Below are 14,179 nucleotides of genomic sequence, written 5' to 3'. Positions count from 1 at the left end.
ACCCAAGGTACTATTTCTGGGTTGGCGGAGTCTGTAACCTGAAGCGTATGTAACCTGAAGCGTATGTAACCTGATGTACCACTGTATCTGGTCTTATTTCTGAAGTGCGAATAATAAATTAAGGACCCTTGATTATTCCATTTTTGTAAATTTCTGAATTTGGTTTAAATGCTGTGCATTTGCAGTTTGCTTCAGTTTTCAAATCCTTTTTCTCTACCCCTCCCCACCCATTTTGCCATTGCACACACATTAAGGCTGCACTGAATTGATAAGGGCCATTTTTTCAGTGACTTGTATTTATATTTGCCTTTCTTAGCAATTGGTATTTGGGGGATGAGGCCAAATTCTTTTAGGGGAAGAGAATGGGAGCAGCCACCATTTTGTTTTTCCTAGTGTTCTGAAGCACTTTTTGCAGCTTGGGAAATTCAAAATTGCTACCACCATAAAACATGTCTACCTCCTTCAGCACTCACTGTGGGCTACCATTATAGTGGAATTGATTTCTCTCACTAAGTCGTCTCGCTTTTTGAACTTGCCCACTAAGTTTATGCACAGTGGCGAAAGTTTTAAAAGCCATTGTTTTCGATGCAGGAACTGTTGTTGCTTTCAATCACTTTATGCTGTGCAAAGTTTAGCAGCAGATAGCATCTGCTGCATAATTAATTTCCTATGAGTCAGAATTGGGACTTCTTTCTCTCCTTCCTCCTCCATTCAATAACACAAGACGGAGATCTAAAGAGACCACTAATTGACTGAATAACCATTACAACTTCCTGCCCCAAAGCCTTAATTTATATACATGGACCCAAGATGTGGATATGCAAACCTAATTCCTCACAACTTCCCCAAACAACCTACCGTATTTTTCCGTTTCTAAGACACCCCCCATGTATAAGACACCCTCTATTTTTGGGGACTCAGATTTAAGAAAATGGGGGGAGATGGCCCTGTGTATAAAACACCCCCTAATTTTTGACATTTTAAAGGAAAAAAACCTAGTCTTATACACGGAAAGATATGGTATATCCCTGTCTCAATGTTAATTTAATCTGAAGAGAAGCATTTTGCCATCCAAGCACAAGATTGTCTGTGCTGTTTTAATTTAACAACAAACTGATAACTTGTTAATCTCTTCTTTTAAAAATTGATTTACCTGCAGCCAGAGGCTTACCCAGATCTACTGTGCCATTTATGATGCATTTTCATCCAAGGATAGATGTTAGGCTTTTAATATAAAGGTATTAATATTTATTGAAAGTGTCACTTGACCTCAAAAGACCTAGCTTGTTGAAAAATGTTAATTGGGCAAGTTGTATCTTTCAGACCAGTGGATCATACAATGTTCATTTATTTTTAGATAGATGATAGAGAGATAGAGATAGATAGATAGATGATGATAGATAGATAGATAGATAGATAGATAGATAGATGCATTTTTAAATTTGAATCATCTATATTGAGCACTCACATCCTTGGGTAGCCTGAAAAGAATTTTACCTTTAATATGGCAGATGTTTTAAAATCCACAATTAATTCAGCCTTAGAGCAATTCAAGGGTCACCAACCTTTTTGGGCCCATGAGTATATTTGCAGCCTAAAGAAACTGGGTAGGCACCACAAACTCCTACACCCACATCACAACCAAGCACACATCACAACCTAGTCTATTGGCAACAATAGAATGCTTCTTTCAAGACTAATATAAGAGGGAAAGGGGGCTTCGTTGGTCTACTTTGGCAACCTCTGCAGTAAAGGTTATTGCTCCATTTTTAGAAATGGGGAACAGCCTAAATACGATTTCTCAGACACCAAGCAGTCATAATTCTCAAAATTAAGAAGCCTTTCTGTAGTGTACCTGTAAATAAGCCCTCTGAATCAAATTAGAACATGAAAAGCAATATTTTGAGAACTTAGATTAGGTAGATTCTGGTAAATTCTAAACAAAGCCATTACCGTTGGCTGCAGAGTATTTTATATTCCATAGCAGAGCTGTTGCAATGCAGAAGTTTTACATAGTTTTCTGTTCTCTTTGATGAGCTTTGGTGCATGACAGATGTCGTCACCTATATTCTGGCTTGGTTCCCATGAGATACTGGCACATCACAGCTGTCTGGATTAGGGAGTGTATAGTTCCCCTCCCCAGCAAACAAGCAGAAGAAGAGAGAATGAAGCTGAAGCTACATCTCCTGTTAGCAATTTTAAGTGTACAGTGAAGCAGATGTACCCAAAATGCAACCTTCCCTCTCAGGGACTGGCTGGACAATGAGGAGTGATGGCTAGATACTGATGACACTAAGGACCCCAGTAACATCCAGGAGATGAGGGTTAGAGGCAGGAGAAGCTGCAGGATTGGACAGTGAAGAAGAGGTGTATAAAGAGGAAGAAATAGGTCAGGCTGGTGTAGAGGAAAGGGCTGCCCCACCTCTTCCTCCTGCCCCCACACCTCCTGCTCCATGGTCTCCCAGGACAGGATTGAAGCTGGAGGCGCTTACGTCTGCTTGCATTCAGCTTGGTGGGGGAAGCTGAAGTCCTGGGTAAGGCTTCTCTGTTGCGACAACTGCCTAATTGGGTGCACACCTAGGAGTAGCTGAGAGAAGTAGGACATGCCTTTTCCTAACTTGTAAGTGTAATTTAGACAAAAAGGTCCTCACCATGGACATTGCCTGACAGTGCTGTGACATTTCCTTAAGAAACTGGGAGGCACAACATGTTTTGTTTTGTTTCCAGAGATGTGGGAAATGATGCATTGCAAATTCCCCACCAGCCCCAATTTCAGTTCCATAGCTTTGCTTTTATGTGGCAGCTTGAATGCTATTACACACCTTCCCACTATTACCAGAGTGAGGACCTGCAGGCCTGGGAGCTAAATGCAGTTCTCTTTGTCTGGCCCCCAGAACTCTTCCCATGCCATCCACCCCTCTCCCCAGGCCAGACCTCACTCTGGTCCAGCCTCACATGCTCAGTGTATTTACCTAGTTGGGCCGTCCTTGTCTCTTGCTTAACTAGATGAAAGATAGAGAGGAGTGTGTGAGTGTGCAGAGGAACTAACCTGCTGCACACAGGTAAAATGTAACTGTGTTGCTCCACCCACTTTAGCTTCTGGCCCCACCCACCAGAAAGTTGCCCAGAAGGGAATGGGACCCTGAGGCTCAACAAAGTTTTCCTCACAAATGACAGATACCAGCACATTAGTGTCTCTCATGAAATGTAGCACATTAATACAGAGACCATGTTAAAAAGGAAAGCACAAATAATGGCCTCTACCTAAGGAAGTGAACTCTACAGCTCCACACTACACAAAATCTTGTCCCTGTTTACACCAATAGCCATAGGAAGTTTGGGAGGATGCAATTTACCCCAAATTGATGCACTAAGTGAAGGAAAAACAGGATTAATACTTGTGGTAAAGAGATTTGGATCCACAACAACAGCAGAATGAAAGCTACAAATGTGTTGTACGGTAAACAATTGCCTGGACAGGCCTCTAGTGCAAAGGTGTAATGAAGAAAACACGGTGTGTTTAATCAAGTCCCCATCTGGTGTAAATTGGCCATTTGGGACTATACCCCTTTAGGTCTCCTTGGCAGAGATCTGAATTAAATAGTGTCCTGGTTAAAGCCAACAGAAATAATGCCCCACTTGCAATGATGCTTGCAATTGTTTCTGAGTCTTTGTGGTGAATAAGTTTGTCACTGACAGCCTGATTGGTCCCTGGCTGGGGAAGGTAATGCAGCAGTCATCACAACATGAATGCCCTTTTGTAGCCAATGCAATTAGAAATTTGCTGTTCCCCCTTCCTTTAGTGGAGAGCTTGAGATGGTAGAGAGTGTCTGTGTGTGTCTGTGTGTGTATAGCATACCTTGCTAAGGTGTGCTGCGACTGATCTGTGACAGTAAAAGACTTTTGCAGAATGCCAGAAAATCAGTCAGCAATGGGCACACTACTTTTTCCCATGGATATGCTTCAGCGTATGCACTTTCTTCCTCTGACAAATTGGTTGCACAAACACAGCTTTTGAACAGCGACATTGAATAGCTCTGCTTTCTAGCAGAAGAGAAATCCGGTACAGTTTCCAGGCTCATCTAAGGACTTGATCAAACAAAAACTCCTGTGTTGCATAATGTAACAATCTACAAAAATGGAAATGCAACACGTTGGCAAATAACTGTTAGTGAATATACAATCGGTTATGATGTCATTCAAAATATATGAACAAGCCACTTTAAAATGGTGTATATATTATATAACACATCTCACAAAATATACAAGTAACTACAAGTTGTTATATGCATCAGAGACAAAGAATCAAACAAATCAATGAATAGCGAGGAACGCCAAGCTGTCTCTCAAAGGAAAACGTCTCACAAAAGTCTAAAGGAAGATGTCTCTCCGGAGTCTCAAAAGAACCGTATATCCGGAATAGTTCAACTGTTTTGGAATAAAGTCTTCATCAGCAAATAATTTTCAATGGAATATTCATACTAGTAGGGATCATGCTAGTGAATTAGGGCTCATCTAAGGACTTGGCCATGAGTGGTGATCCCAGTATGGCACGTAACTGAACATGGAAGGTGTGTCCCCCTTGAAAAAGCAGGCTTCTTTTCCAGAAGGATACCTCATTTCTGTGGTTGTAACTGGCAGCAATGCAGACTCCACAGCCTGAACTGGGCCATTACGTACTCCATGCCAGCCACGTGGACCAGAGGGAGCATCGCCAGAAATGGAAAAATTCTGTATCATGCATTTCACAGGGAAATCTATCTGAGTATATACTAGGGGTGCACATTGGCTCTGTGTGCAGCAAAACTAGAACAGAGGTGATCCAGGTATGGTTTTCACATGACTCAGTCAAATTCTGCCATTTAACAAGGCAACTTGAGTCAGATCCCAGACACCCTAAACTACTGAGTCATTCTGTGAATGTGGATGCCCACCAGCTGCATTTTGCCCTTAAAATGGAGTAGCTGTGTTATTACTGTTGTTATTTTGAAGAGGGAAACCCAGCCAATTAGGGAAATGCCCTGAGCACAAGTGGGGAGGAGTAGAGAGGGAAGGGTATCTTTTGTTTCGATGGACAGACCTAAGTCTTAACCTCAATGAATTATTTCCCCTGTACATTCCAATCACAGTGACTTGGGCAAGGGAGCTGGAAGTAAATAAAAGTGGTTGTTTTTGTGGTGCTGTTCCTTTATGAGTTTTGCCTGGGAAAGCCGAATATTTAGCAGTGTGGTAGACCAGGCATAGGCAAACTCTGGCCCTCCAGATGTTTGGGACTACAATTCTCATCATCCCTGACCACTGTTCCTGTTAGCTAGGGATGATGGGAATTGTAGTCCTAAACATCTGGAGGGCTGGAGTTTGCCTATGCCTGTGGTAGACTATTGGTATCCTCTCTTATTGCTTTGGTTCCAAACAAACAATTAAAAATAAATACTTAAATCAATTTGTTTCCATTCTGCTGCTGGCCCCACCCCCCACTTTGAGTTATTTTGATTCTTAGTTTGCAAACTCTTAGGACAGCTGAGTACAGAGTACATATGGGGGAGAAATTTGATTCGGTTCTCAATTAAAGGTGGAGCTACCAAATTCACACTTTCTGAAACAATAAGCAAGCCAAAACATGGTCATTCTTAAGAATTCACACTTCGTAGAATCATATAATCATTGGTCCAAGGCAGAATAGAGTGGGACTGTCACTTCCTTAGGGACGCGGATAGTGCTGTGGTGTAAACCACTGAGCCTTGGGCTTGCCGATTGGAAGTTCGGCGTTTCGAATGCCCGCCACGGGGTGAGCTCCCGTTGTTCAGTTGCAGCTCCTGCCAACCTAGCCTTTCGAAAGCACGTCTAAGTGCAAGTAGATAAATAGGTACCGCTCCGGCGGGAAGGTAAATGGCGTTTCCGTGCACTGCTTTGGTTCTCCAGAAGCAGCTTAGTCATGCTGGCCACATGACCTGGAAAAACTGTCTGCAGACAAACGTTGGCTCCCTCGGCCAGTAAAGCAAGATGAGCACTGCAACCCCAGAGTCGTTCACGACTGGACTTAACTGTCAGGGGTCCTTTATCTTTATCACTTCCTTTGATCAGGACACTATAATTCTCTGAGTTTTGCAAAGCAGCTCTCCAATCAACCAACATATACAAAAATGCACATACTGCATAAAATGTGCATAATTATGCATATATTGATGGGAATAACATACAAACATGCAATATATTTAGGGAAATTGCTTCCAAAATGTTCATAGTAGTAAAAACTGCATACAAAAATGTGCCTTTTAGGAGATGCTTGAGCAATAATGCTTATGAATTTTCAAGGGGAATGAAAAAAACACATGGCCAAATTGCTACAGAAATGTAGTGAAATGAATTTAAGACTGGAGGAATGAAGAAATGAGAGAAACCAAAACTGACAGTATCCCTGTCAGTATCCATCCCTAGTATAGGGTCATTCACTTTCCCTCTCCCTCAGTTCAGTTCTGGGGCTTTTGTTCCTTTTAATTCAATCCCTTTCTGTTTTCCAACAAACACCTCCTACCTTAATGTGCCTTTCATTCCATCTGTTTTTGCTCATTTATACTAGCTTTGCATAGACTTCTCTTAGAGTCCCCCACTTGTTGCTGCTGTGTGTGTTTGCTGGTTCTGTTGATTTCCCCTAGTTTTTTCTCCCACTTTTAGTTTGCTTGTTCAAAGTCCCATTCTCCTCTCTGCAGTTTTAGGGTACCTGTGATTTGATTACATTGAATTCTTTATCATCATCCTCATCATCATCTCCCCTCCCCCTCTAGTTCTGTTATTACCCTTCTCTCCCTGGCCCTCAGCTCTACCTGATTGTCCCTCAAGTAAACTCTCAGTTGTGTTGCTCAATGACAGCCTATTGTTACCAACTTACCCAGAGGCACCTCCCTCATCATGTCACTGGTTTTCAGGCTGATTGTCCACAAAATACTAGAGGTGAAGTGAAGTGATTTCTGTTTTACCAGCTCAAAACAGTAAAGCCTGCCCTTGTGGGAGAACCACTGCACATATCATTCTGAAAGTTGGCAGGCTTCATCCTCTGACTAGGGGCAACCATGCCTGAAAAGTGCATCCAGTTAATGCAGAAAATAACAAGTTGCTCCCCTCCCCTCTTCCAGAATGCCCCCAAATCTGATCAAGGGGTTCTCCCAACCCTATGGAGCAGATTTGGAGAGGGTGTGGGGAACACAGGGGGAGGAAAATAGGGAAAGTCACATTGCATAAGCAGAAACCCTTGCACTGATGGAACATGTTACTTGAATGCTAGCCATCATTTTTCCAAGGGCTACTGACATTGTCATTGACAGGGACCATTAGGGGAAAAGAATTATAGGAGCTAATTATAGTGACCCTTCCCTCTCCCTACTTGCTGCTAGAGGTAGTATAGTGGGGATGGGAGTAAGATAAGGGGAATAGAGGATTAGTGGGAAGGGGAGAGAGGAAAGGGGCTGCCTGGACTGGGGAATGGCAGAAGATGAATTCAGTTCATGAACTCTAAAGCAGAGGAATTCTTATCTGGCTCAGATTAAAATCTAAACTGGATTTTGGATTGTAATACTGGCCTAGTATTTGAGGTGAACATTGGAAGTCCCTGTGATTTATTTATCTCTTACATTTACGTTCCAGCTTGCCTCCAAGGAGTTCAAGGTGGCATGCATAGCTCTACCTCTTCCCATTTTCCCCTCAACAACCCCATGAAGTAGGTTAAGCTGTGGGAGAGTGACTGGTCCAAGGCCACCCAGTGAGCTTCCTGGCTGAGTATGGATTTGAGCCTTGGTCTCTTGGTTTTTGTCCAACACTCTAACCACTGCAGCACACCAGCTCTCATTCATATTTCCAAGCCTGGAAATACTCTGTCATCATGCAATAGGGAGAAAAGGTGCATTGGCTGAAATTCCCTCTTATACAGAGTGATGAACAGCGTAAGATCCCTGTCCTCCTTTGTATCCACTTTACCTGATTGAAAAGGACGCTGAGAGTGTAATTCAAATTCATAGCCTTCTATCTGTAAACTTTGGAAACTCCCCCATGGCTGTAGGATTTATGGTTTTGCAGTCATCCTCCCATCCCTGAATCCCACTGCTTTGGAGAGCAGCAGAATACAGTTAGATGAATGGGAGAAAAATGAAGCGCTCCTTGTAATTTGAATTGCTAAATACAAAGGACCATTTCACAGAAAATGTTGTGATGTGATTGTGTGCTCTACCATGCAGTTGTACTGATTGTGCAATACCGTCAATAAGAACATTAGCACTCACAAAATAAAAAGGTAAAGGTACCCCTGCCCGTACGGGACAGTCTTGACAGACTCTAGGGTTGTGCGCTCATCTCACTCTAAAGGCCGAGTGCCAGCGCTGTCCGCAGACACTTCCGGGTCACGTGGCCAGCGTGACAAGCTGCATCTGGCGAGCCAGAGCCGCACACGGAAACACCGTTTACCTTCCCGCTAGTAAGCGGTCCCTATTTATCTACTTGCACTTAGGGGTGCTTTCGAACTGCTAGGTTGGCAGGCGCTGGGACCGAACAACAGGAGCGCACCCCGCCGCGGGGATTCGAACCGCCGACCATGCGCTCGGCAAGTCCTAGGCGCTGAGGCTTTTACCCACAGTGCCACCCGCGTCCACTCACAAAATATCCGTTTGCTAATCTCAGCCATTGTGCCTGTGCCCTGGCTCCCCCACCATGCCTACTGCCATGTATCTCGATACCGTGTGCACATGAAATCCATGCTAACAAATATATGGACTAGTGTTCTGCATCCGAAGGTCTGATTGACTCGATCATCACTAAGGCATCTTCAATAAGCCCCCATTTCAACATTTTTTGATTATACCATGATTCTTCAGACTATTCCATGTGTTCTGTACATATGCTCCATATACTCCATACATGTGCTCCATCTCTATAGCTCAGTCAGCAGACAATGAGACTCTTAATCTGAGGATTGTGGGTTCAGGTCCCACAAAAAGATTCGTGCATTGCAGTAGTTGGAGATAACCCTTGTGGTTCCTTCCAACTCTATGATTCTATGTGGTTGGGTTCACATAATGTTCATCTGTGGGATATATTAAGGGGGGAATTAATGCTGTCAATGTCACATATCTAAAAATAGGAATTCATACAGACTGTAGCAAGGATCTGCAAGATTGCCATTGTGTGTGTGTGTGTGTGTGTGTGTGTTTGTGTTCCCTCCTCTTCAGTAGTTGGAAGCTCAGCAACCTTAGTAATCCATCTTCTTCTTTGGGTGCCAATAAGAAACCTCTTCATTTCACCTTATTTTCATTTCTGCATCAAGAGATAATTTTATATCTATCTTTGGGTAGCTAAAAGACTATTCATAAACAATGGCAGGAAGTAATTTTCTAGAGGTTAGAAAGGTTCTAGGCAGTACTGGAGCTAGGAAGAGAAGGTGGGAGCAAATACCCACCCTAAGATTTGCCTGTCCATCATCTGCCCAACCTGTCATTAGAATCTGTAAGCATAGTGAGGATGGAACAAGTAGTGTAGCCTGTCATCTTAGTCTCCCACTATAAGCACTATATCACCCCCCAAAAAAGAAACCCCTTCTCTTTATAAAGCTACATGAACATGTGCACACCACCATACCTACAATGATGTATGCTAGTTGTTCCACCGTTAGACTGTGCCCATGAAGAAGCCTTGGGAATGGGAGCAGCCCAAAATGGAGGCCTTTGTTTATTTTTGAAACGGGCCTAGAGCGAACCTGCCAACATTCAGGTTGTGTCTCACAAATCTACCATACTCCTTCTTGGCCCAGCTCATTATATTTTACCTGGAGTCACCTCTCTTTTCCATCAAGATGATTGCAACCCAACCCCAAAATGTGGTGACAGGTGGCTTCTATAAGGAAGATGGTGTGTAGGAGAAAGATCTATACTAACTTTAGCCCTAGTCTCTGCCCTGATTAGCAACTTGTAGACTGTATGACTGAGCTGGAAATTCCCCCTGCAAAAATGTGTGTGTGAGAGGGGGGGGGGCGTGTTCTGTGATCTTTTTGTTGGATGTGGCAGTCGGAGGAAGAAGTTTCCTTAACACTTTTGGAATGAGGTTTCTGCTTATGTTACTGGATCTAATCATGAAGTGTAGTTGGCAGGAAGCTGTAGAGAGACCATTGAGTTGCTTCCTGCACCTTGATGTAGTATTGACCCCAAGGCATTCTCAGGAATTCAGCTGGTGGGAAGTTGCAGACAGGGGCTTATTCCATGGCATGGAGTTTTTAATAAAAGAAAGCAAAGGAAAAAATGGAAAACTCTTGGTCACCTCCTAAGGTTAAATAAGATAAGTGGCAACCCTTCCTGTAAATTTCTAAAGAAATCTACCCCCCACCCTCCATGCCAGCCTTATTTCACCCCAGGAAAAAAAATGGAAAGTTTGAAATGTTTTGGCATGGCTCTAGTAGGATGGATCCAAAATTTTAGTAAAGACAAATAACAAAGAATAAACTGTGGATCTTGTATGATGTTACTCAATGTGTGATAGAGATTCACCATGCAACTGTGTAAAGAGGGTGGGGGACAAACCAGTAGAGGATAACTTGTCATTTGAAGTGTTGAAGAATTGCCCATCCCTGCCACCTCTCTGTGATTGGGCAAAATGAAGAGAGCTTCTCTTCCTGGTGCTATCTGATTTACACATCCCCCATTTGCGAGATGCCTGCCAGGCCCTTTCCATAGAAAAATGGATTATTCTACAGTCAGATTAATGGGCTTTCATTTTGCAAAACATCTGTCACCGTTAGTCCTGGACAGTGAGCGTGAAATTAGTTTTGACTGCAGAAAGGCTACGTCGGTGTGTAATATGTGACTAACATTACAACGGCTCAGGAAGCGAGCTGGTGAATGAGAATTACCTGTTAAAAGGAGAAAGGGCTTTTCCCGCATACTCTGGGATGGGAGGGGCAATGCATGGAATCCGGAGGAGAGGCTTAAAATGGGAGGGGGGAATACCCACCCATACAATGTTTCTGTGATTGCAATGTATCTCAGCTCCTTATTTGCTGCTATGGAATTAATGTAAGAGGTGAGAGGATGAAGGAAGTGCAGCCAAGATGCCTTTGTGGGAAACAAAAGGGAATGTTATGCAAAAATATCCCTTGTGCAACAGTGTGTCTTAGCTTTGCAATACAACAAAGTATCACAAACACTCTGTAGCAGAGATGGATAAGCTGTGGCCCTCCACATGTTGCTGGATTCTAGCTCCCTAGTTAGAAAGGCCAAATAATTTGATGCGAGCCGGAGTCCAGCAACTGCTCCTTTCTATAGCTATTCAGTAGACCTGCAACTGCCTATCTATAGCATAGTCTGCTAAAGCTTCATTGATCAATTGACAGCACCCAATTTTAATGAGGGTGGGCAAAATTTGAATTTGTGGATCTGCAAGTTGTTTATTTTTGGTGGTTATTTTGGTTCTGGTATGTTACTGTTACAGGCAATGAAAATGAAGCCTTGGGTGTTAACCTTCTAATTATGAATGGTAGCTTTTGCTTAAGTTGAAAATCATCTCATACTTCCTTCACTTTGTCAAAAATATGCCCGTATTTAGGTTTGGTAATGTGAAAGTTTATTTACATTTAAGCAAGTATTTTTTTTAATTGTTAGACAAGGAGAATTCATTGAATATATTTGCCACCTGAACTCTGGGATCATCTTCCCTTGGTAACTTACAAATTGTCCTCTTACTGAGACTGGCAATATGTGATAGGACTCAATATTGATGAAGCATTGCTGTATCTTTTCATTTTAATGTGGCTATTTTAGATGTTGTAAAGTTATAAAGCTTCTGAGATGGGATGGAAGGAAAACACAACTAAACTCTGCCCTATTTAATGTGCTATGAATAGTGTTGGGCAGGCATTATTTCTGCAATAGCTGGCATTTTGGCCACCAGGTAATCTCTGAAGGCCCATGACACTGCAACCTTATGAGAACCAAGCAGGTATAGGTCTGACCAATGCAGGATGAAATGGAAGATTATCTGGGAATCCTATGAATACCACCTTGAATTGCATCATAGAAGGAAAGTGGGGCTGTAAATGTAATATCCTGTTCTTGAGTTATATTTTCAGATTTAAGTTATTGGATCAAGGAGGTTTGCTTAAAACAACCAACTAGGATGCATAAGAAATTCAATTCATTTCACTCTTAAATGCAAACCGAGTTAATTGGCACTTTTCTGAAACAATTGGCAAACCAAAACACAGTCCTCCACAGTGTACATGAAAATGCAAATATTAGGGAAAATAGCATTAGAATGTTATATATTGGGGAAAAACTTTACAAAACTGTGTATATTAGGCAACATTCCATGTAAAAATATGCATATTAAGAAACATTCACACAAAAACGCTTTGAAAATTATTTTATGGGTATGTAAATGAAGAGGATTGAATTTAAGATTAGAGGAATGAGAAACTGAAATTGACAGATTCGCCGACTCCTATAACTAACACTAGTTTGTATGATGTATTTGTATTGGAAGGGGTAAGGTCATCCATAAGTTATGTGTGTCGTGAAAGCCAGCCCTGAGGACCATTTTTGCTACTAGAAATAAATATTCAGTTAATTAATTCTTCCACTCAGATTAATTGAAACATGCTCATCTCTCGCCTGGTTTTGCTCCAAGCAACTCTGCCCACAGACAACAAAGAAACTTTCAGGTGGTTGTGATATTTTAGGAAGTAGGTTTCAGAGCTGAGTCTGTTTTCTTATGTCTTTCAGATGTACATTCAGACCACGACGTTGACTATCTCGGTGAGCCTAAGCGCCTCTGTCTCATTGGGTATGCTCTACATGCCCAAAGTCTACATCATCCTCTTCCACCCAGAGCAAAACGTGCCCAAACGAAAGCGCAGCCTCAAGGCAGTTGTGACAGCAGCCACAATGTCCAACAAATTTACTCAGAAAGGAGGCTTCCGCCCCAATGGAGAGGCCAAATCAGAACTGTGTGAAAATCTGGAAACACAAGGTAACCTTCTAAACTCACCTGGGTCCATGTTGCCTTGCTCCCTTTAAAACATCTTCCTCTAATTGTGAACTCAAGTAAAACAACCCAATAAGGGAGAGCAGTGTGCTCATATTGCAAAGGAGGGTGACAGAGCTCAAGAAAGCTGGTTAATGAATTCATAGCTAAGGCATGGAGTTTCTGTGTTCTAGATTTGCAGCCCCATTTCTGAGCCATGTAACTGCACTACCAACACAGTCATAACCTCTATAAGTTTTAAAGTATGGGAGGCCTATCATATGAAATTTCACCTGTTCAGAATAAAGGACATCTGAAGGGTCTGTGGAAGACACACAAAATAAAGGAGGATCATTGGGGTGCACAGAAGTTAGATTGAAAGCTATAGAGGTTTCTGAATCTCAATGGTTTAACAGTAGCAAAACAAAACAAAACAAAACACCCTAGGTTGCTGAAGTCAAGAAAGTTGGGGGTGGGGGGCTGAACAGGAGTAAAAGTGTGTATGAAGACCAAGTATATGTACAGAGGCACCTTGTGCAATTCTGTGTCCGCCTTCCTGTGCTCCTATTGTGTAGCTGGTTCTTGTTGGCAGACCTCAGGGTTTTAGTGAAAAACAAAGTTGGTCCCACAAGCCTAAAATCTTCCAACCTGCTGATTTACAAAGTGGTTTAAAGAAACCTTGTTTGGCATGTTTCCCTGCTTATGTCATGTGTAGCATGGCTTACAGGAGATCACATAATCCTGCCAGTGCACTTTGATGTCAAAAACATGTTATGCCAAGCAAGCATTTTTAAAAGCATGCTTAGCACTGCCACTTTCTCTTTTTCTGGGGGAAAGTAGCCATATACATCTGGATTAGGACTCTGGCATGTGGGAAAGGGGGGGCTAATGCAGGCTTCCTCAAACTTGGCTCTCCAGATGTTTTAGGCCTACAACTACCATGATCCCTACCTAGCAGGACCAGTGGTCAGGGATGATGGGAATTGTAGATGTCTCAAAACATCTGGAGGGCAGAGGTTGAGGAAGCCTGGACTAATGTTTTCTGCCCTGTGCTGTTTCCCCAGTGAACATTGATAATACCCTGATTGCTATTTCCTCTGGCTGTGCCGTTTCCTGCAAATATCATCTTTGAGAGTAATTAAGCACTCTGGTAGAATTTCAGTGAGAAAACAGCATAGGAAACAAA

The 14,179-nt window shown here is 42.5% G+C and overlaps 1 protein-coding gene across 1 annotated transcript in view; it reads left to right on the top strand.

Moving 5' to 3' along the window:
• GRM4 (glutamate metabotropic receptor 4) overlaps nt 1-14,179 on the top strand; it is a 297,558-nt gene that overhangs the window by 272,647 nt on the left and 10,732 nt on the right. Inside the window, exon 10 of the mRNA XM_028734059.2 lies at nt 12,753-12,999. Coding sequence (XP_028589892.1) covers nt 12,753-12,999 — 247 coding nt within the window. The remainder of the gene's footprint in view (nt 1-12,752; nt 13,000-14,179) is intronic.

This window comes from Podarcis muralis, chromosome 5 (genome assembly GCF_964188315.1).
Source record: "Podarcis muralis chromosome 5, rPodMur119.hap1.1, whole genome shotgun sequence".
NCBI classification, from domain to species: Eukaryota; Metazoa; Chordata; class Lepidosauria; order Squamata; family Lacertidae; genus Podarcis; species Podarcis muralis.
The sequence above is the reverse complement of the archived record's forward strand: the minus strand, read 5'-3'. Positions and strand labels throughout refer to the sequence as shown.